General features: G+C 38.1%; 2 protein-coding genes across 3 annotated transcripts in view; one reads left to right on the top strand and one right to left on the bottom strand.

Annotated features, from left to right (window-relative positions):
- Positions 1-9,954, top strand: part of LOC137393092 (disks large-associated protein 5-like) — a 40,525-nt gene extending 30,571 nt beyond the window's left edge. For both annotated transcript variants that reach the window (XM_068079501.1, XM_068079500.1), the window contains 8 exons: positions 558-665; positions 757-856; positions 4,154-4,263; positions 4,435-4,540; positions 6,409-6,651; positions 8,922-9,121; positions 9,312-9,373; positions 9,761-9,954. In XM_068079501.1, coding sequence (XP_067935602.1) covers positions 558-665; positions 757-856; positions 4,154-4,263; positions 4,435-4,540; positions 6,409-6,651; positions 8,922-9,121; positions 9,312-9,373; positions 9,761-9,818 — 987 coding nt within the window. In that variant the 3' untranslated portion in view covers positions 9,819-9,954. The remainder of the gene's footprint in view (positions 1-557; positions 666-756; positions 857-4,153; positions 4,264-4,434; positions 4,541-6,408; positions 6,652-8,921; positions 9,122-9,311; positions 9,374-9,760) is intronic.
- LOC137393868 (cyclic GMP-AMP synthase-like receptor) lies at positions 9,919-22,064 on the bottom strand. Its single transcript, XM_068080580.1, has 7 exons — positions 22,031-22,064; positions 13,851-13,970; positions 12,441-12,715; positions 12,135-12,325; positions 10,906-11,028; positions 10,563-10,718; positions 9,919-10,105 (listed from the first exon to the last, which is right to left on the bottom strand). Exons 2-7 carry the CDS (start codon positions 13,957-13,959, stop codon positions 9,919-9,921), a joined length of 1,041 nt encoding a protein of 346 aa, XP_067936681.1. The 5' UTR covers positions 13,960-13,970; positions 22,031-22,064.
- Between the last annotated feature and the right edge of the window lie 1,291 nt (positions 22,065-23,355).

Raw genomic sequence — 23,355 nt, 5'->3', positions numbered from 1 at the left:
TTGTAGGTTGAATATGTACTACTTTGATTCTATAAGTTGAAGATGTACTACTTTGATTCTATAAGTTGAAGATGTACTACTTTGATTCTATAGGTCGAAGATGTACTACTTTGATTCTACAGGTCGGAGATGTACTACTTTGATTCTATAGGTTGAAGATGTACTACTTTGATTCTGTAGGTTGAAGATGTACTAGTTTGATTCTATAGGTTGAAGATGTACTACTATGATTCTATAAGTTGAAGATGTACTACTTTGATTCTGTAGGTCGAAGATGTACTACTATGATTCTATAGGTTGAAGATGTACTACTTTGATTCTGTAGGTTGAATATGTACTACTTTGATTCTGTAGGTTGAAGATGTACTAGTTTGATTCTATAGGTTGAAGATGTACTACTATGATTCTATAAGTTGAAGATGTACTACTTTGATTCTGTAGGTTGAAGATGTACTACTTTGATTCCGTAGGTTGAAGATGTACTACTTTGATTCTATAGGTTGAAGATGTACTACTTTGATTTTATAGGTTGAAAATGTACTACTTTGATTCTGTAGGTTGAAGATGTGCTCCGCAAGTTTGAAAAGTTAGAATGTCTCCGCTCAGCCGGTTGGAAGACACTCGAGGATGAAAGTTCATCATCGTCAAAGTCAAAGCCACTCAAGGTAAACTGGTAATTTGTAGCTTTGAGTAGTTCTATTCTCTGCTCATTCCTCAGTGTTTGTAGTACTAAAACGATCAGTTTATTGCTTGTAGAAAAAAACTGCGAAGGTGCTGAAGAAAGCTAAAGGTGTGTCAAAATTTGGTGCTTTCAAAAAGGCGATGATGGCAAAGAAGCTGAATTCTTCTGAAGCAGGTTTAGATTTCAAATTACCGTCAAACCTCTACTTGAACACCATGGCGACATTTTTTAACCCTTCCCCTATAGTGGCGGTCAAATAGAGGTGGCAGTCAACTGGAGGTGGCGTTCAAATAGAGGCTATCGTTGTATTTTCCAATTAGATCATCAGAATTTTGGGAAGATAAATTTAGCTCTTCTATGGGTGAAGTGAATGTCGTCTATATTTTGCACTCTCCTTCGGCGGAGCAACATTAACCCCATTTAGATACAATAAGTCTGCTATAGCTCACCTCAAACTTGTCATAGATCTCATAATAAATGTGCATTTGGAAGCCGAGAAATATCGCTACCAGTTGGTCTATATTGCTTGCAATTAATCTGTGATGATATTATCGCCTGTGCTTCGTTTTGCAATTTGGTGGAGCTTTAATTTTTTCATTTTATGCTAAATTTGAGTGCATCTTTTCATTTTATAACTGTACTAGCTGTGCTACCCGGCGTTGTCCGGGTATTAAAATCAGCTTATAAACAATGATAGGTAATGAGAGTTGCCTGCCACTTGTTATTAGCCTGGCCCATTGCCAATGGATAATTTGAGTAAGCTTACTAATAAGAGCTAGGGCTTCTTATGACATTACATAATGACTTTGCGTCGTAACCGAAAGCGTAGCGTATTTGCTCCCATATAGCGACATATATCGTCTAATGCAGGGATGGCCAAATGATTTTGGTCATGACCCGATACAGCCAAATCTGACAAACTAAAGATCCACAACGAGCTGAAGATGTGCATTTTTCTTTTTTGCCATATATAAATGTGCCATTATTTGTGTACATCTCAAAACAAAGTGTCGAATTCGATTTTAAAAAACTTTGTTTATATACTTAATTTGACTAAAAATCACTGAATGAATGTGCTGTAATAAGTATGTCTGATATCAGTGAGAAAAATCATGAGTGAGCTTAGACTTTACAATACTATCAAGACGCGGTTTCCTGCTACTTACAGCGACTCTTAAAGTTCATGAAGAGGATTGTTTGTGAGCCATGTTCTTAGATTGCTTTTTCCAAAATTCATTGATGAAAACAATGAGTTTACAAAAATTCTCAGAAAAGCTTACAAAAGCATTTTTTAAACCAAATTTTTGAAAAATACTTCAAAAATATTTTTTGACAGCCAACATGAAAGATCCACAAAAAAACTACAGAGATCCGCATTCGGATCTAGATCCGCCATTTGGCCATAGCTGGTCTAATGAATCCATCAGTCTCGTAAACCTTAATATTATTGGTAAGATATTTGCCTGGCGAACAGGAGGTTATGAGATCAAATCCAGCAAGATACGAGCTTTTAATTCTAAGATTTTAATAGCTATAGCTGGACAAACCGAATCACACACAAACTTTGAGATTGGACTATATAGAAGATTCGTGGAATAATAGACTGAGAAATAGCTGGAACTATGTTAATTTTTCTGACATCGGACTCATGTGGCTTCTGCTTAAGAATGTTGGCTAATTCTACATACTGCTGCTAGCAAGAAATTCGATCACTGTTTGTGATATATAATATAAATATAGTTGCTGCTTGTGAAACTGTCTTTAATCTCGTTGTAATGATTGACGCTAGCAATACTGTGTCCCGCTTTTAAAAACACGACTAGCGTGTAATTTTCTTGACTAGAAATAATTTAAAACATCGTTTCCGAACTTCTTTGCGATTTATTTAGAGACTTACTGAATACTGAGGATGGGCTTGACACATCATTAGGTTTGCAACAGGTCATGCAAGCCTAAAGCTCCTTCATGGCAGGTACCGTTCAAGTACCCTCAAAGCGACTGCAACTCTGAAAAACTTGCAGGAAAATTTAATAATCCCAATTAGGTATCTCCTAGGTTCATAACTACTCTGTTGGTTTTATCTTGACCAGGATTTTAGAGTCGCATACCCAATATCCTATATAATTATTATCAGAAACATAGATTCTATATAAACATTGATTTTCTGCTAGATGATTATTAGCCTGAATATCTTGTAAAAGAAATTTCAAAGTTAATTTTGTTTTTGAACTTAGGAACATCACGATTCACTGCATAAGTTACTAAACATCCTTCAGTGCCTTTTAAGCTATTGGGAAGGGCTATGATAGAGCTTCAGCTATATTAGCAATACAAAACTCCTTATTTCCTCATGCCATTCATCATTTTACACCTTAAAGTATTTACTACTGGCTGTGCTACCCGGGCTTGCCCGGGTAATAAAAAGTCTTTAGTCAAAAACTTGATTTATATTTAACACATACGGTAACAACATTTGCCATTCTAACGTTCAAACTACATATCATGAGAAATGTGTTAGGTGAAATGATTTATCAGAAAATAAAAACAACTGTTAAGGTTTTCAAACTTTGTCAAACAACTTTTAAACTCATATTTCCTCATATCGTGAGGAATATGTTGCGTGTAGGTCAAATAAATTAAAAAACATAAAATGACTAGGAAAAGGTTTAGATTTGAATGTGAAATAATTAGCACATAATAGCTAAATTAATTCGGCTTTGCTACGGTAATGATACAATTAATACAAACTGAGAAAACATAATAAAAATCCTGCATATGTAGAATTAATAATAACAAATCTTGCATAGAAGTGTGTGTGTGTATCTAACAAAGGTTACTGTGCCACCAGAAGCTATCCATCAAAACTTTGAATATGGAGACACTCCTACTCAACGGAGACTCTTTCCACGGAGGCAATGTAATTGTCTGCGTGGAAAGAATTGGCCTTGACCCCAGATATAGTTTTGAACCTTATGAAAAATAGTTCTTTACATGGGCGTCGTAGCGCATGACCGCATCTGTAAAATAATCATCGTGCGCTATTGCTATATCTATAGCCGGAATGCAGACGGACGGACGGACATACTTTAAGAATTGTATAGATATGTACATTAGGAAGTAAACTATGATGATTAGTTTTATGGTTGATCATCAAGTACAAGTGGTCAGAGAGGGTTTTGGAAACACTCAACATCATGATTCGACACCCAACTGTGTTTGTTGATTTTTGTTTGATAGTTGTATGACATTGAGGTGTTTTAGGCCCTCTGCAAGGGCTAACATTGAGCATGTCTTTCTGCAGCATAATTCTGAACTATTTCCAGAGTTAAAAATACAAAAGCCTGGTGTGTGTGGGTGAAAGATTGGTACTGCAAGAGCTAAAACATTTACATCATGTAAAGATTACTCAAAGATCATATAAATCTTTTTATTAATAAGTTAGAACACAAATGCTCATGTTATGAATTGCAGACCAGGAAGAAAGCGCTGCTAAAAACACTGTTTGCCAAGCCAACACACCTATTTTGAAGACACCAGCACAAATAAGCTCACGTGTATCAACACCTGCCGATTCTGTTGAGGTTGGTGGAATCGCTCTGATCAGTTTTATTTTTCTCTTTGTTCATCAGTATGACTAGAGTCAACGACAATATAAGGAAGTTACTAAAAGAGATCTAACAACTCGTGTCGCTGACCGCTACAAGATGGCCACTACAAGCTGACTGATGTGCAGTGATGTTTTATGCTTGTAGAATTGCCAGTCTGCTAAAACATATGCGTTTAGGAGGACAACTGTAGAGAAGCTGTTAGACTCATCACTCAAAACTCAAACACCAAGAGAAAGCCTTACACATAAGAGTGAGTCTTGTAAGAGTATACTGCAGAATGCCTTTAGGATTACATGTTTTGACTATATCTCTGTGGCGATCTTATGTAAGCATGTTCAAGGCGAAAAAGGTTTTTTTCATGCAAATTATTTACAAGTGTGCTGAGAGAATTTCACATCTCCTAACAGAGAGCAGCATTTTCCTTTTTGGTTTACGATTAAACAATAACTGTGGATTTGTTGTCTCCTGTTTGCCATTGTTTAATAGCACATTCAGGAGATGACAATACAGGTTTTTGCACTTACCTATCCACTAGTTCATCTACTCTAATGGGAGATAACACAAAATATGAAATTTAACGTTTACTATTTAAATAATATTTGAACCTGATTCGTAACAACAAGAGAAAGACTAGTTAGTTATGAGCTTTGCTGACTTGTGCCATATTAAAATGGCACATATCTTTACTTGGAATGATTGCTACAGAGATGATCTATTTAAGTCTTTTAGCTCTCTGCTATTTAAACCATGACTGCCACGAACAACTTTTATCATATTCACTAGGTAAATCAGACATGCTGATTCCGATTTTGTAATCAAAATAAAGATTAGGCCACTAACTTTCAGAGTAATGAAGAACTTTTTATAGCGTTTTAATATCGGTCTCGAAAACAACACGATCGGCATAACAAGCTCCGCCCATAAATACTTGACGTAACCTAGCTTTTTAGGAACAGAAGTTACGTAGGGATGTTTAGACCGATTTAGAATAATAGAGATGGGTGTTTTAAAATCCATTAATATCTAAATTCAGCCTTAAAAATAATATCAGTCTTTTCTGAAAGGTAGATAAGCTATTTAGCATTGCATATTTAAAAAGCGCAATAACAACGCTAGCTCGTGATAAAGCCGCGCTTTTTGAGCTCATTTTTCTCGGCGTCCAGCCCATTTAAACGTCATGTAACAAGCTGCGAGCAATTTTAAATAGTTTATATCCCTTTCATAAAAAACTGAAACTATTTTGCAGGCTGGATTTAGATAATAATGGGTTTTAAGACACCCATCTCTATTATTCTAAATCGGACTAAACATTCCCAATTTCCGTTTCTGAAAAAGCTAGGTTTCGTCACATATTTATGGGCGGGGCTTGTAATGCCGATTGTGTTGTTTTTGAAACGGATATTGAAACGCTTTAAAAAAGCCTAAATGACTTTGAAGGTTAGTGGACTAATCTTTATTTTGAGTACAAAATCGGAACCAGCGTGTCTGATTTACCTAGAAAATACGATAAAAGTTGTTCGTGACAGTTATGGTTTAAGTATTTTGACTCAGTGGTTGATTAATCACCCTTTAGTTGGCATCAAAAGTTAATCATTGGATAGTATTAAGTATTTGTAAGCAAGGTTCTATGAGAATATCAGATATAAAAAATACTGTGACTGTTTGAGTGTGTTAAATTTATTTTATGAATAAAACGTTAAATTTAAACTATCACAACGGTTTTTGCTGACGCTGCGATACGTTTTGTGAAGTTTTTTTTGGTCCCGTAGGCTGTCAGTAAGCTGAATTATTCCAACCTCTATACCACTCAACTTGATCTTCAATAGTCAAAAAGCTTAAATAAATTTGTTTAAATATGCGAGTATGTTATCTTAAATTAAGTTGATTTTTGTATTCAAAGGTAAATTGCTAGGAAAGGTTTCTGCAGTTTTTTTCTTAAATAATATCGTCCATATGCCAAAAGGCATCGATCACAGATTACTCCTATTAAGTTGTTCTGACAACTACAAGCTTTAAGAGAAAATCATATCTAAGTATCTGTTTGTTGTCTTCTCACGCGCCTTGAGCAGCTTGGTGATAGAACTAAATGAGTTAACCTAATGCCATGTTGCTTCACAGATGTACTTCTCCGGTCTCGTGGGTCAGGGAGCGCCAGGCGGTTGAGCAAACATGTAGTTATGGCCATTCCTCCCAAGTTAGAAATGAGTCCAGTCTTAGACCAGGGTGATAGGGAGAGTGGTCAAAGATTGTCACTTGCATCTGCTAGCCCAGACCTGGCTATTTATCTTACCAACACTTCTAGATGTGAGCGCTCACTAGCCGGCCAAGCAAGAAAGAAGTCGTGCTCTCCCAGCCCTTCAAGTATGTTTGTAATTTAAAGTATCATATCATGCCAGTAGCAGATTATCCATTCTTTTGTAAAAAATATACAAAAACTACAAAAGTAGTGGGCGCAGTCGTAAGGGTGAGGTGTTGGCATAATTTTGACTGCAGATTAAGAGATGGGTGAAAGAGTAAGGGTGGAGTGTGGACAGGAACTTGATAGCAGAATAAAAGGCAGATGTGAAGGTGTAAACTTTAAGAAATAATAATATTTTATACGCTGTCATATTGTTTTTCTGTAGGTACTTTATGTCATAATACTATGTCATGATAATCTTTCAGGAAGTCCTTTATAAGAAAATTGGAATTAGTTAACCTTGAAACGATCATCATTATCCAGCAGTTACATGCCTACCGTGATGTCTATATGTAGGTGCAGCTGGTGCAGGGCGGCCCTCTGGTATATGCATGATCATTGAAGTTTTGTTTTAGAAAAATTAACTCTTGTAAAAAAGATTATAGGAACATCTTTCATAGTAGATAATTAACTCTTCAGGTGCCGTTTGTGTATTTCTACGAATCTGCAATGGCTTAGAATTGATGAAACTTAACGATCGCTGATTGAGCATGATACATTTACAAAATATCTACAAGTCTGATATATTCACAGTGAAAATATATTTAAATTGCCTATGAAGCAGTTTTAGGCAGTTAGGACGAGCATTTCATTAATAGTGGTAAAAGAAAAGGATAACTGCAAAATAGCACCCATTTAATCGGATGTTGCGAACGCTTATTAAATATTTTTCAACACTTTCAAAACTTTGTGACAGCCCCCTTAACCCGAGTTTCAACACAGTATAAGCCTTGATACATCTATGAAATATTAAATTAACTCGAGTTTCAGCACAATATAAGCCTTGATACATCTATGAAATATTAAAAGGAAACGCTTTATTGCTTGGTAGTTGCTTTCTCACCAATAGCAAAGACAAAGTTTTGCAAAAGCCAATGATCCGAAACCATTTATATCTATAAGCAAGACTTATGTTATTGTATGGTGTGTCTTATGTTTTTGTCGGAAGCTTCTGCTATTGATGATCATATTTTGAATGGTACAAATTTATTTGTTAGATATTACATTTTTTCAGAGCTCCATTTCCAGTATGTTTTATATTCATATTACTTATGTAACTGCATTACTTTATTCTGGATTGTCCAAACAGCTTTCATCTTAACACTTCTAGTAGCAAAATAAAATGGCTAGCATTTATGAAATACAAACTAGAGCCCGGACAGTTGTATTTTTATTTCAAACACAAGCTTTTTTCTATTTGGTATCATCTGGTTTGCTATAAGAACACCTAAATCATGTCCTACCGGTTATATTCTGTTGTTAAAGATTCTAATGATATGATGTTAAGTTGGGCTAGATTAACCAAGTAATAATACACCAATAGCCAAAACACAATGTTGTGTTTTTGAGTGAAAAAAATTTAGCGCTGTAGCACAGGGCTCAACGAATAATGCGGCAATCAAAGGGCTAACATACTACATTCTATGTATAATATATATACTAATAAAAAGAAATAATATGCATTGCAATGTCTCAGCAATGTAAGCTTATCTTCTTTGTGATGCTCACTAACCCATGTCTGCGACTCCATACGGGCTCACTAACCCACATCTGCGACTCCATACAGGCTCACTAACCCATGCTTGTGACTCCATATGGGCTCACTAACCCATGTTTGCGATTCCATATGGGCTCACTAACCCATGTTTGTGATTCCATATGGGCTCACTAACCCATGTTTGTGATTCCATATGGGCTCACTAACCCAAATTCTTTATAACCTAATACACAGATTTTCTCTCTTATAGTTAAATCTACGTCAACATGACCTTAGAAGTACCCCACAAAATCACATCATTTTATAAAGCTTCAATTCTTGGCTTATGCCACCCTTAATTAAATGTTGATGGTTTCGGGTGAAAGAGAAACTTGATGCTATTCATATTACATACTGTCATGGCATATTATGTATTGTAACATTTTACACATCCACCTCATATAATTACCATTATGTGTGCCATGACATTGTGTGCTAAAATGTTTTCTGCTGTCACCATGTATGCTTATCTGTTATATCATGTCATTATTTTGTAATGACATTGTCTTTAACTTTTCCTACGAGACAGTTGTATGTGGTACAACAATGCCATATCATATCATTTAGGGTTTTAGTATGTATTTCACTGTCTTGTGGCCGTCATGCGTTTTATTTTATTACTTTGCTATTATCTAGTGGTCAGGGCCATGCTGAGTGCATCCAAGAGTGGTCGGAAGAAGTCACTCTGTCAAAAGGTTCTGTCTAAGTCTCTCCTCGCTGACAGTGCCCTCATTCCTGCTGGCCTTGACTCGTCACTCTTTTCTCCTGCTGCACATCTCAACAGTCTTCGGCTGGATGATACACCGGCTGCATTATCTCATACACCGGCTGCATTTGTAAGTATTACGGAGCTAGTTAGCTAGGATGTACCAGTTATCTCTTTAGGCTCACCTCTTCACTTATTGAGTCTAGCGCTCAGGAGACAGATATGTCTCTTCTATGTGTAACTAATGTAGCTGCTCTGAGTTCATCGTAGCTTTGCTGGCATACCAGAAACAGTTAAGTTGCTGACTCTTTCCTTTCCAGGTTGATGACTTGGTTGTATTTACGCCCTTGCCAAAGACTCCTCAAGACACAATAGGACCTTTGTAAGTCCTTATATCTTAGCTCTACGCTCACACATGGGAGGTGAAGGTCAGCATGAAAAGACTGGCAGCTCTCATAATAATATTGAAATATTCTAAGTCAACATCACATTATTGATTTGGCTTTTTATGAACAGTTGTATATGCACAGTTGTGAGAAATTTCTTACATATTGGTTAAGGGAGAATTATAGGTAACTGTATTTTTATGTATACTCTATATTAAAATTATAATATATATATATATCAAAAATAAAAATAGATATGGTTCATATCTAAGGCTGATAGAGTGATCTTGTGAGGGACATGCACAGTTGCGGTGTTCATTACATTATTAAAGATCATGAAGTCTCTCCATATAGTATATATATATGGCTATATTTCATTGCAGGGTCACACCAAGGAGGTCGGCTAGAATCGCTCGAAACAAAAGGATTTCGCTCCTTTAAAGAAATACTGTTCAAGTTTTAAATATTTTTGAGTTTTAGGTCACGCTCTGAATGACAGTATTGTTACAGTTTTAATAGCAGCTCAAATCTTTTATAACAGTCAAGTTTCTATAACATTCAGAAGCTCGATATACTTTCCCTGCGATACGATGCGCTTCAGGAAGTTAGCGACTACTTCAATTCTGGTTGACTCCATGTCCTCCAAATAATTAACTTTTCTGTTGAAATGCAGAGGTAGGTTTCGAGACTGTAGGACTCGTTGAATGAGAACAACCATATCTTTAAACCTATCAATGAAATATATTCATATAATTAAATTATACTCTAGCGATATTCTGGTGAGTCGCATGCTCTTTTAGTTGTCACGTTATGTTATCACGTAATGTAATGTGTTGTTTATCTGCTGTTATTACACATATAAAAGTTGTCATGTGTTGGTACAGCATATATGCTTAAAAACACAAGAGTTGCATCTAGGAGCACATGTGGACATCTCTATCACTCAATTATCATTTGCCACTAGAATATTTTTAAACAGCATTTTTCTGAACGTAAAATCAAATACCCAAGAGGGAAGACAACTTCCTCAGTTACTCATTAATCATATGAGGTAATGCTTAGCTATCAATAAAGTTACTTACTGGCATTCCAAAATACTATGTAAGCGACTGTATTGCTGATTCCATAGTATTGAACACTTTGTTATCTTATCAAATGTGCCACACAGATCATGAGTATGCTCACCTTGCTGCTAGATCACTTTGACGGTCCCAGTCAGCAGAGGGGTTCTCTTCAACCATCAAGAATAAGATGTTTTTGTAGAAATAACTTGGAAAAAGTCCAAGCTGTGAGTGGTGCTGTTTAACCAACTTCATGATACGCAGCAAAGTGTTTTTACGTCTAAACATAATTAGAAGACATGTTTAGTTACACTACTAGATCAGTTTGCAATAGCTGGGAGTTATATAGGAGCATAATAATGTTAAGTCTCATTTTGTCACACCTGCTGCCCAGCTTTATACTAAGACTTGCAAGTGGATACAGCGGGCACCTTTATAACATTAAACTCATTAAAGTATTTACTCACGGATGATTATAGTGAAACTTGCGGAGTAGCTCCAGCTCATGGCTTGAATATGAAAGCCTCCAATATCTGCTGATTGGAGCCATTGTTGATTTGACATAGGGTTTGGCCACAAGATCAAACTCACTAAAATACACAGTAACTTACTAAAATACACCGCGCCTTACTAAAATACACAGGAACTTACTAAAATACACAGTGCCTTACTAAAATACACAGTAACTTACTAAAATACATAATAACTTACTAAAATACACAGTAACTTACTAAAATACACAGTAACTTACTAAAATACACAGTTACTTACTAAAATACGTAATAACTTAATAAAATACACACTGACTAAAATACACAGTAACTTATTAAAATACACATTGTCTTACCATGTCAATAAAGTCATGAAGACAGATTCTTTGCAATTCTAATACAGTTCAGAATACAGTCATACTTCGGCATATGACTGCCCCAACATACGAGAAAATTGAGATATGAGCTAAATTTTGAGCAAGTTCCTGCCTTGAGATACAAGAAAGCTTTGAGATACGAGCCAGTTCTCTATGAACACTAAATAGCCAAGTGTGTGAGGAGCCTTTTCTGAAAACAGCATCGTTTGATCTTTCTTTTTGGATCAGTGTGAAAAAGGTTTTTAAAAGGTCGGCTAAAGGTTACAGCAAGTGAAAGTGACCCAAAAAGCGCCAAACCAGAAACAGATAATAGAAAATTAAGACAAAGACAAAATTAGAGTTAACTTCAGTAAAAGATTAAAACTTAGTTTAGTATGTGTTTAGTAAGTTAATTCAATTAGGTTAAATTCAAAGTTTTTATGTTAAGTCTAGTGTACCAAATGTATTGCTGTTAAGTTTCTCTCACACCGCTGTCATGAAGGTGAGAACTCCATTCCATACAGTACTGTACACAGCATTGTTAAATTTTATTACAAATCATAACCGATAAATACAGGCAGGTATTTGTTACTTTGTGAGGGTAGTGCTAAATTACATCAATTTAAAACACGTTTTTCCATCGCATTATTCTGTTTTTAGGTAGTTTGTTCTTGATATGGGAACGGATTAATTTGTATTTAATTATTTTATATAGGAAATACTGTATTGATCGAGATATGAGAACATCGACATATGAGCTCATTCCGAGAAAGCTGTATGTCAAGGTATGACTAATAAATGCACAAAACTGTTGTGATTACACAATGAGTATGTTAGGATATGGATTACCTGTTTCCCAAGTCGGCAGCTTTTAAACATACAACAATATCAATGCTGACCCTTTCTCCTCTCCACTTAACGTTGAGAGTTACTGCTGGGCCGCTAGTGGACCGTGTGATCTCAACAGGGCCACCTTGAAACGTTAGTCTTGGATTTCCAGTCAAAGCCCTATCAATGGTGCTTTTTATAACGTTGAGTGCCTGTAAGCAGAATTTGAGAAGGCGGGGTTATGACATAAAAACAGTTGGATGTCCTTTAATTATGAGCACACAGAATAGCAGATATTCAACTTATAATTTTCCTTTAAGTAGTTACCTTATATGTAGAGAGATATCCAGCATCGTCAAGGAGGTTGGCCGGTCCTCCTTTCACAAACTTCCAAGCTGCATTCCCAGAACTCTCTACTTCAGAGCCAAAAACTTTCCTGCCATATTCTCTCGTAATTGGAAGTTTAATAAAGAATTGGATATCAAAGTCTGACTTGCCAGGCAAAGCCGTAAACTCATATGTACTTCCCATGTATGAGATATCTGACATGTAGCCCTTCAGAGTTGGCAGGATGAAGGCCTCTCCTACATGCTGCACTAGCGCTGCAAACCCGTAGTTATGTATTTAGTAACCTAGTTAATCCTGCATGCATTCATGGGCCTTTAGTATACATGTGCTTTTAAACTGTATACATATAGATTTTCTTCTACTATTGTTGTGGTCCCTGCAATTAATAGCTCATCAAATATTAAAATGCTGAGCAAATTCATAATATTTATTATTAAAGCAGATAATTATCAAAACTAAATGGATTTGGATTAAAGATAAACTTGCACAAAATTGTTATAAATTTTATCAAAAAGTATCGGTATTTTTTTATCATTTACAATGTTTTTTGTTGTTTGAAGTACCATATTTGACTGCTAGGATGTTTTAAGATTAAAATCAACAAAACTTGACTGCTGTTAAACTGCTCAGCTCAAGAAAAAGTGTGATTATGACATCTAGAGTTGCAAAGAGACCAACAGAGTCTTGAACCAACACCAACTTGAATGCAATAGCCAGTATCAACTACATGTATAACAATGATAGAAACTAGTGGGGTCATTTCGTGTATATTTTATTCTGAGCATTTTAACTGCTATCAAGTTTTATTGATTTTAATCTTGAAACATCCTGGCAGTCAAATATGGTACTTCAAACAACAAAAAACATTGCAAATGATAGAAAAATACCGAAACTTTCAAAATCTTATAAAATTTTTGTAAGTTCATCTTTGATGTTCAGAATATATAAATATAACAACAGTACAATAAGTTCATGCTAATTTATATACTAAATTTAATCCAGTAACATTACATAAAAATGTTCTAAACATAATCATATTATTTTCATAAAATGAGATACAACTAACATGCAAACCTGGGACCTAGTTTTTATGATATACTTGGCTGCTAACCCAATCCATGCATTAAGAAACCTTGAAATACAATGTTTATTTTCATTAAAATTACTTGTACAGAAGACAAATATAATACAGGTACAGTAGCATCAGCTGCATCTATAATACTTACAAATGTTTATAGTGCTAGCTTATGGACCAGTACAGTACCGACGAGGTACAGTAGCATCTATAATACTTACACGTGTGTATAATGCTAGCTTATGTACCAGTACTGTACACACGAGGCAATAATGATAGTAGAAACCTGAATACACAAGTTTAAAGCTTTCTACCTGGTTTGGCCGACTCATCTGGAGTAAGCTGGGCAGAGAGGTAACGATGTTCAATCTGTCCTAACTTTTTGGCCAGCTCAGAATCACTGCTGCTGATTCTACTCAACATTTTTCTTGGTTCTGCACAAAAGTTTAGGCGCATTCATCATACCATATAGAAGAGACAATATTCATCATGCCATATAGAAGAGACCATATTCATAATGCCATATAGAGGAGACCACATTCAACATGCCATATAGAAGAGGCCATATTCATCATGCCATATAGAAGAGACCATATTCATCATGTCATATAGAACAGACCATATTTGTCATACCATATAGAAGAGACCATATTCATCATACCATATAGAAGAGACCATATTCATCATACCATATAGAAGAGACCATATTCATCATGTCATATAGAAGAGACCATATTTGTCATACCATATAAAAGAGACCATATTTAACATACCATATAGAAGAGACCATATTCATCATACCACATAGAAGAGACCATATTCATTATGCCATATAGAAGAGACCATATTCATCATGCCATATAGCAGAGACTAAGCAAACTGTATAAAGCTGAGAGTTGTGCGATGCCCTGCTCAAAAACTTGTTTGTTGTAGATAACTATGGCAATATTGGACATTCAAGATAATTTACCATTCATCTTGGCCAAAAGTGCTAAATACTCACAAAAAGCTACTAAAAGCCATTATTTAATGTTTTCTGTCACTGCTTATAATTTTTTTACAGAAAGTATTGTTTGGTAAGGCAAATTCTTGTTGAGGGTTTTCTGTAATCATACTATAATCTTTATATACAGTGTATCAAGGTCACACGCGTGTCATTACAATATTACTTTAACTGTTCTTATTTCCTATTATTAATTTTATTATTATATCAATTTAGAACAAACCGTCCCACACAATAGCTCTATGTAAAGATATATTTACGCAACCTAACAGCTGCCTAATCTGAACTGACTGGCAATGACTAATTTTGGATTTGCGGAAGAAGCCAACAACCGCCATCGCGGGCAGATGCCCAAGGCCTTGGCTGGCTGCAGCCTTACCCGGCTTGTAGAAAGACGGCCAAGAGAGACAGATCAGCCCTACTGAAATGAGAGAAGAGACAAACAGCCTGGCTGTAAGAGCGACCTGCCGGCTGCCGCCCAGCTGTCGGCCAGACCTGAAGAGCACATCTGGCTCTCGAGATGGAGTAGCCAGAAGTCTACAGTATAGAAAACTCAAAAATGGCAGCCTGCCTCTAAACCTCTAAGGGGTAAGCTCGCAAATGAGAGGCTATCCGGCGTGCCCGGAGCACAACAACAAAATTTGACTGTCTGGCCAATGTATTAGAAAGGTTGGTGATGGTACTAAGAGCTGCGGTAGCACCCAATCAGTGTAAAGTGCCTCAGTATGCAGGTGTCAGGGATATGGAATACACCAAAAGCCATATCTGGAAGGTAACCAGATCCAACTGGTGGACGCGGCCACTGGGCTGTTGCACCTGGGAGAGCTATTGGAGAAAGATGTAGAGATATTTAATGCTTAGATCTAGTAAATTTATGAGTCTATATGACTCATAAACCAACCAAGTCGGAGCCACCTTTGACGCTCTCAGGGCTTGATGTAGCTTGTCTCCTAAAGCAGGTCTAACCAGAACTGAGTTTCCTGCAAAGAAATGCACAGACCACTTTTCAGGAGCATGCCATCAAAGTAGAACAACTGACCTGAGAGGCTTGCTGAGACTTTTCGTACCCTAGTGGGCCAACATGGCAAAAGAGATGATTGGCAGCATGCTAAGCAATCCCTGCCTCCAACAACATTTTGTAGCGGTAGCTGCCTCTATGTTAAATGATGCAATGCTAGCTGGAACAGAGTTGTTTCCGGTCAAAACGGAGAGATACCAGCAGCTACCAGGCAGCCTTGTGAAGGGACAGACAGACAGACAGGTAGCAGTGGTGCAGGTTCAATCCGTTAGCCAGCACTTTTAGTGTAGAAGCTAATGAAGTGGTTCAGCAGCTGCAGGACGAGCACTGCAGTTTCAAAGAGGAGGTCCAAGCCAAGACCAATACTGGAGCCGCGAGGGCAAGAGAAACATCCTGCGGCACTGCCCAAGCAAGAAATGCCTGAACCTGCAAAACAACTGCCAACTATTGATTGCACAAAGGCCCTAATCACGTGTAACTCAAGCAACAGGCACACTGATAATTTGACTGAACTGATAGAGCCAGGATGGGTTCATGCTTAAAGTACCACAACCGCCAGGAGTGGAGCAGAAAAAAATGAGGTTCCCCTGGCTACCTACAACTGCTACAAAGCTTTTAGGAAGCTTGAGTCCAGTCTCCTGAAAACAACCCCAGTTAGAAGGGAAGACGACTAGTCGGGTACACCCCAGTCCACTTCAGGCAGGGTGGCCAGGAGTAGACAAGGAAACAAGGGAAGCTAGATCACCGGCATGCCAGACTCTTGCTGTAAAAGTGACATGAACAACTCCAGCTGCACCCAGCATACTAACAAGTCAGACAAACAGGCATCTGTCTTAAAAGTGGCGGGCTAAATAGCACGTAGACTAGACCCAATTGCCCCCAGGAGCAAAGACAGGCCAGAGCCGATTAGGGCACAGGTGTTGCATCGGCCCCACTCAAGTAGCTATTTTCTCCCAAGAAAGCTAGAGGGTCGACTCATACAATTTCTGATTGGCACTGAGTGCACAATGAGCCTGCTAAGCAAGCATTAAATTGGCTACCCAAAGTTGTGCAGGGTCAAATAAAGGAAAGCAATAGTCGTGGTCTATTGACCGACAAGACTTGGCTACCATTTTACTGAATGATCCAACTGCCAGTATGATTGAGAAATGTAAGAACTAAGAAGGTCTTTGTGGTGAGCCCCATCAGTGAAGATGCTATCACGGGGATGCCATTCTTGGTGGCTCACCAGAGCGCGATGGAATTTCAGCAGCCCGCAGTGTTTGTGAATGGAAGGCAGGTAACATGCAGGTACAGACACGAGTGCTTGCTGTTGAGCAAGGTGCGGGTAGTGAGATGCCTAATAGTGCCAACCCAGACCGAGATGTCTGTTTCATGTCAAAGTACTACACAGAACTACTGCCCGTTAGGATTGATAGATAGCTAGCTGCATAGAAGACCCTTGTTGGCTACTAGCTTGAACCGACCTGGACCAAATGGTAGTGTAGTCACATGGTCGGTAGACCTCACCAAGCAGCCCCTGACACCTCGAGTCGTTGTTGCAGTAAAGACCCACGTGAGAGTAGAGGACTACCAGCTAGATGGGTAACTGCTCTTCTTTTGCCCAGACTAAATGGTTAGGAGCATGAGAACATAGGAGGGCGGAGTTTCTTTAGTCACCTAAAGGACTTGTTTCAGATGGCCCGAAAGAACTGCCAAGAAGGCCAAGTGGCTGATCGACCTTCTGATGCAGTATCCAGTCATTTTCAGCATTGAAAAGAGAGATGTAGGTGGGGCTTCGAAAGTGGAACACTATTCTATTAAAAAAAAGTAACCAGGCCCATACGTTAACCTGGCACAAAGACCAACAGATATTTTGTGAAAATTCATTTCCATCGTGGACTGCTACCAAGCCAAATCTACGCAACACACTTTTTTATATACAGCTATCAACAAACTTACACAAAATGGATTCGCATCAAGGTAAACTTATCAATTCTCCTGAGGGTATGTGGAGCCAGCTAAGGGCACTAACAGCAAAAGAGAAAGAAGGGTTGTAGGGCCTCCTAAACTTTGATGAGAAGTCTGGTGCTGTGTGTGACAGCATGGCATCAGCTTACTCGGACAAGGAAGTGGGACACCCACTGCAGAAGATGGAAACCAGAGATGAAGAATGTCTGGATGGGGCTGGCTTTAAAAACATCAATTGCAATGCTTTTAAAGAAGCAGGAGATGTTTTTGTTGAGCCACACTTGGCCTTCATTTAAAGCTTCAAATCAGGCCAGCTCAAACTGGCGCACACTTTGCTTTACAAAAGGCAATGTTTTTGAGCTAGATTTGACCAACCGAATCGGCTCAACAATTCCAGCCTGGCTAGCACCACTAAGAATACACAAAAACTTTAACTGGCTGAAGGTAGTAGAGTCGACTGACCCACTTGTAGCCAATTCTGGAGAATCCAGCAATGATCCCTCATGGCCAATCACTTATGCCTAGAAGGAAATGCAGAATGCCGAGGAGAACATCATCTGAATCATCCAGACCAGCACTGAGACGGGCTAGATGATCGAAGATCTTTCCTCTGCCAAGAAGCACTGAGAGGCCGAAAAGAGGGTGAAAAAGTCTCTGCCGATACCACGGCCTCAAAGACACTAAAAATAGAGCTGAACCCGGTAGCTGCCAAGTCAGTCAAGAAATCCATAGAGCGAACTGAAAGGTACATCTCGCAAGATAACAGTCACATAAGTAACAGCTGCGCACAAGAGATGGCATATGACGACGTAATGGATAGATGAAACTGGTGTGGCATCTGAGGCTGTGAGGCCAGTAACTGGAGGTGGCGGCACCATACTATTCAGCAGTACTTTATCTTTTCGTACCTTTGCACATGGCAGCATCTATTCAGGGACCAATTGATGCACCACAAAGGAAGACACACAGACAGCCGGTATGGCGACGTGGTATACCTTGTAAGTTGTAACCTGTATAGGTTTCTTAAGGATCGGAGCTAAAACCCTAATCTGAAAATGGAGCCTTGTACCCTCTTCTTAACTTCGACTTGCCGACTCCGCAATGGTTAGCTAAAGCAACGGGTCGGGGAGGGAAAGCACAGGTTCCCAAAGGAGATCACCCTCTCCGCTCAGGGAGCACACAGTTCCCAGAAAATCTAGTTAGACCTGCCCTGCCAGCCAAACTCATTGTCCGGACATTGGTGTGCCAACAGGATAAAGAACAGAGTAGAGCCAGCCAGCTGCTGATGGACAATGATATCTGGGCACATGCAGCTAAGTTTACTGCCAATGATGCGTCTGGCTCGGAGCTGAGTTGACAAAAAAGGAAGACACTGCTGCAAGATATGCAGCAGCTGAAGTATAGGATCCGACAACATTGTTTCTGAGTGTAATGGATGGCACCTCCAGGCAGTACATTACAGCATTCCATGGCCTCTAATAGGTGAAGAGTGTGAAGGAAGCGGGCTGAGGCGGGCCTCAGGCACCAGCCAGCCACAGCTTTACCTAAATGGTAGGCAGATGGTATGAGATAAAGAGAGAGAGACGGCTCAATCCCATTGAGCCTAAAGAAGAAAGAGATAGCAAAGCAAAAAGAGCAACTGGCCAAACACCGTCCAGTTCCGAAGAGACCGTCCCGCTTCTGAGACAAAGCAGGCAGAGCCTACACTATAAAAGACAAAGGCCAAGCTCAAGAAGGATTGAGCAAGGGGAGCCTCCGACATGGATTGTTCTTCTATATTGCATGCTCTATTTTTTGTCTCATTTATACAAAACTAGCCAAATGCCTGAAGTTGCATGGGTGATAAAATAATTACCCAATGAGTTTTAGTAACTTGCCCCATAAGCTAGTAGTCTAAGTCTTTACTAAGACAATAGCGGTGTTTTGAGCCAGTTTGATAATCATTATGTTATGGGGATCAGCAATGCTAGCTAATAACCTCAAACGCTTTGAGCATGAGTATTTTAATTGATGTAATGAATGTGAGCACAATCATTCATCATTACATTCAGTTGAGCAATCGTAATGTAGTGGTTTGGATTGCTGGTCTTCAGACCTAGAGGTTCAAAGATCAAATCCTCAATGAAATAGATTTTTTATTACTAAATTTTCATTGCTATAACTGAACACAGGGCCGACAGACCAACAAACATCGATACTTATATATATGTATATACATGTATATATACTAGCTGAATGCCCGACGTTGCACAGGTATTAAAAAACAGCTTATAAACAGTGGCAGGTAATGTAGTTGCCTGTCACTTGCCATTAGCCTGACACATTGCCAATGACTAATTTGTATACGCTACTATCTGTATTGCTAAACTTACTAATAAGAGCGGTGAGAGCAAACCTTAGTGACGTTGCATAACACATATTTTAACCAACATATCTTCTAATAAATTCATTGTATCTTGAGTCGCTTATTAGGTAAGATTACCGCCTGGCAAACGGCAGGTTTTGAGATCAAATACTGCACGAAGCTGATCTTTCATTTCTAGATTTTAATAGGTATAGCTGGACACACTGAACGATGGACTTTGAGATTTATATATATATATAGAATGATATGCTGGCCAAATGCCCGATGTTGCACAGATAATAGAATAATTACCCCTCAATGAATTTTAGTAACTTACCTGAAAAGCTAGATCTTTACTAAAATCTTTATTAGAAAAATACCGGCGTTTTGGGCCGGTTTTACAATCGTTACACGTAATGGTCAACAGTGCTAGTTATTAACTTAAGCAAGCGCTTCAAGCATATCTTAACCAATGTAATGACTATTTGCCCAATGAATCCATTGTATTTTGTGTAGCTCAATGATTAAGTTTGTCGCCTCCAGATCTGAAGGTCCCGAGAACAAATCCAGTGATGCATACATATTTCATTGCTAGATTATAATTGCTGTGATTTATACATATAGATTCTTATATCACTTGAACAAGTGGTATAAGAATATATCAGGTAAAAGGTCGCTGAGCATCCTTTCCACCTTTACTTTCATTATAAATCAACTTTTGTCAAGGACTTTCTTTTTAAAGAACCTGATTTGTTACTCGAAACATATGGTTATTCTGTTATAAATATAATTAGTTGTATTATTACTTGCTGCCTTTTGATTATAATTTATCATACTGAATTGTTTTAGATTATTATGATGATACATCTTTTCATCATATACATACACAGCTACATCGGTGTGTAGCTGAGCTAGAATCCTACTGCAGCTGACCTAAGGTTACTAAGACTACTGAGGCTAAAGTATATATGATGCTTGAGTACAATCTACAGAAAGTACACTAACATACACTACCTGATCACATAAGCTATTAACTAACATTTCAATTGAACCCCTGGCTTTATTGAAAAAGTGAATTCGACAGTATCAGTAAAATCTCTGTTTTTGCTGATGTCTTAAAGCTGCTACTTTTACTAGATGTTTGCTAGAAGTAGTGAACTAAAGTGGGGTAAATTTTGGTGTCAGAGCGAAAGCTAAACCTAATTTTATGTAAGCAAATAATAATCTTTGTATCATTATCAATATTAGTACGTTGACAGTCTTGCTTGTCATAGGAGATTGTCATGTGTAATAAGTATGTTCACAGTTATTCTCTGATGCGAAAAGGTGGTCGAATGGTGCAGCTGTAGTGTGCTTGCATTGAAAGTAAGTATCCGGTTTCAATACTCATGTGGTGTAATCATTTTTTTATAATGCTCTTAATGTGGCTTCAGCCAGACGGACAGACACGGCACTTATTATAGTAAGGATCCTATGAACATGTTATCTATATATCTAGTAAAGCTGTACTCCTTAGTCTATATATCTAGTAAAGCTGTACTCCTTAGTCTATATATCTAGTAAAGCTGTACTCCTTAGTCTATATATCTAGTAAAGCTGTACGCCTTAGCCTATATATCTAGTAAAGCTGTACTCCTTAGCTCTGTTCTTGTACTCCTAGTCAGATGACAAGGTAATGATGTACAGGACTATTTCTCATTATTCTACAGTGATACCATCTGCTTACAATTTCATCTCAATTTCCCTGTTTTCATGATAACAAGGTTTTATTGCTGCCAATGGGTTCATACATGTAATACTTCTGCGCCAACTGGCTGCCTTTCCTGTTTAACATTCATGACTCTTATATGAGCTGCTTCTCTTGAGTCGTACACATAGAAAAACGGGGCTCAGCACTCGGCCATTATAGTCATTATAATCGCACTTTTGCTCAATCTGAGCGCTTTAATCGTAATCAAGTTTTATCGATTTTAACCTTGAAACATCCTGGCAATCAGATCATCTTAAACATACAAAACAATCGCAAATGATAGAAAAATAGAAATACTCTCTGATGAAATCTACAGAAATTTTGTAGTTAATCTTTAAAACTTCAACTCCTCTATCACGAAGCACACAAATATTAACTCTAATAGTCAAGGGTGTACAATGAGTGTACTGTATGTTCATCTGTACTCACCAGTGTCAGGCCTGTCTTACTCATTCACTGAAATGCACAAAGATGGAGCCGCCCAGTTACAAACCTCACTAATCAATACTACTTTTGGCTTTATCAAAGAGAGATCAGTCAGCAAGGTGTGCGTTATCAGGGAATTTCCCCACTCCATAGGGGGAATTTCAATCAGCTTTCAGTGCTTTAAACTAGCACAGCATTAATAGAGTATAGGATTTGTCACGTAGTCGGTTTCACACTGTATGAGCCCATGCGTTGTACTGGCTAATAATCTTCCTTCCTTTTAAAGACTGCTCCATGGTGGTCTAAAGGTCAAGCATGACCTGAGAACAGCAGTTTGAAGTATGGTTTCTGGTAGATGTGGATGACAATTGGAAAAAGCACATCCTTCCAAACCGGGACTCATATTAGCTTGTATGACTACCAGGGTTGCAACGCATTAGAACTGCCCGCATCATTGCAGTGAAGTATGCAGAAATTTTGCATTGCATTGCAATTTTTTAATGCGCATTAAACATTTACTACAACTAAAACTATTGCAAATTGCCGACTGTGATCTACCGCACATTTACTTCCATGACACATTACCTGAAACTTAGAAATTCATGCACACTGCAAATGCGCGTTCTTCAAAATTTCAAATTCTTCAAAACTGCATGTACTGCGACTGCACATTAGTATGCCACTGAGACGGTGGGTCGGCTGACTCTGCTGGCTTTTCATGCGCTTTTATTGCAATGCGTAAAATTGTTAGATGCTAACTCTAACCCTCCAACTCGCATATCATTTTAGAATAGGAAGTCAACCATTATTACCATTCCAATGAAATTAGGGTCTTTGTATTGTATTCTCATCAACTTTACATATTATCACCATATCGGTTTTTCATTTTAATCATATATAACGTACCGATTGTGATCAATTCGTTTTCCAAATCGTACTCAAGTTTGAGCGGCATTCAAATCTTGCTATCGTGTCGTGGTTGCATGAAAGTTAAATCAATACTTGAATCTGTGACAAGTTTTTATAAAAATGTGCTGTGCGTGTATGTAAAGTGTTATGCAAAAGCCGCTACAGCAATCTAGCACTAGGAGCTACGCAGTCGAAACATGCCCCCAGCACCAAGCTGTGCATGCTGTGCATTGGACAATACTGCCACAGCACCGATATTGCTTACTGTGTGTTGAAAAATAGTTGTGCTGCATGTATACTGTGTACTGCGCAGTAATAAAAGTATGCAATGCAATTATACTGCGCGGCTGTAGCGTGTTTGGTACCGCACTACTAATGAAACTACGTAGGTATCCACACAAAGATTTGCTACACCTAGA

Source organism: Watersipora subatra, chromosome 4, assembly GCF_963576615.1.
Source record: "Watersipora subatra chromosome 4, tzWatSuba1.1, whole genome shotgun sequence".
In the NCBI taxonomy this organism is placed as follows: Eukaryota; Metazoa; Bryozoa; class Gymnolaemata; order Cheilostomatida; family Watersiporidae; genus Watersipora; species Watersipora subatra.
The sequence above is the reverse complement of the archived record's forward strand: the minus strand, read 5'-3'. Positions and strand labels throughout refer to the sequence as shown.

Coding starts and splice junctions, on each gene's coding strand:
- LOC137393868 (XM_068080580.1), bottom strand. CDS start 13,959: ATGTTGAGTAGAATCAGCAGCAGTGATTCTGAGCTGGCCAAAAAGTTA. Junction 12,326..12,440: donor GATATCTCTCTACATATAAG/GTAACTACTTAA, acceptor TTCTGCTTACAG/GCACTCAACGTTATAAAAAG. Junction 10,719..10,905: donor AAGTTTCACTATAATCATCC/GTGAGTAAATAC, acceptor AATTATGTTTAG/ACGTAAAAACACTTTGCTGC.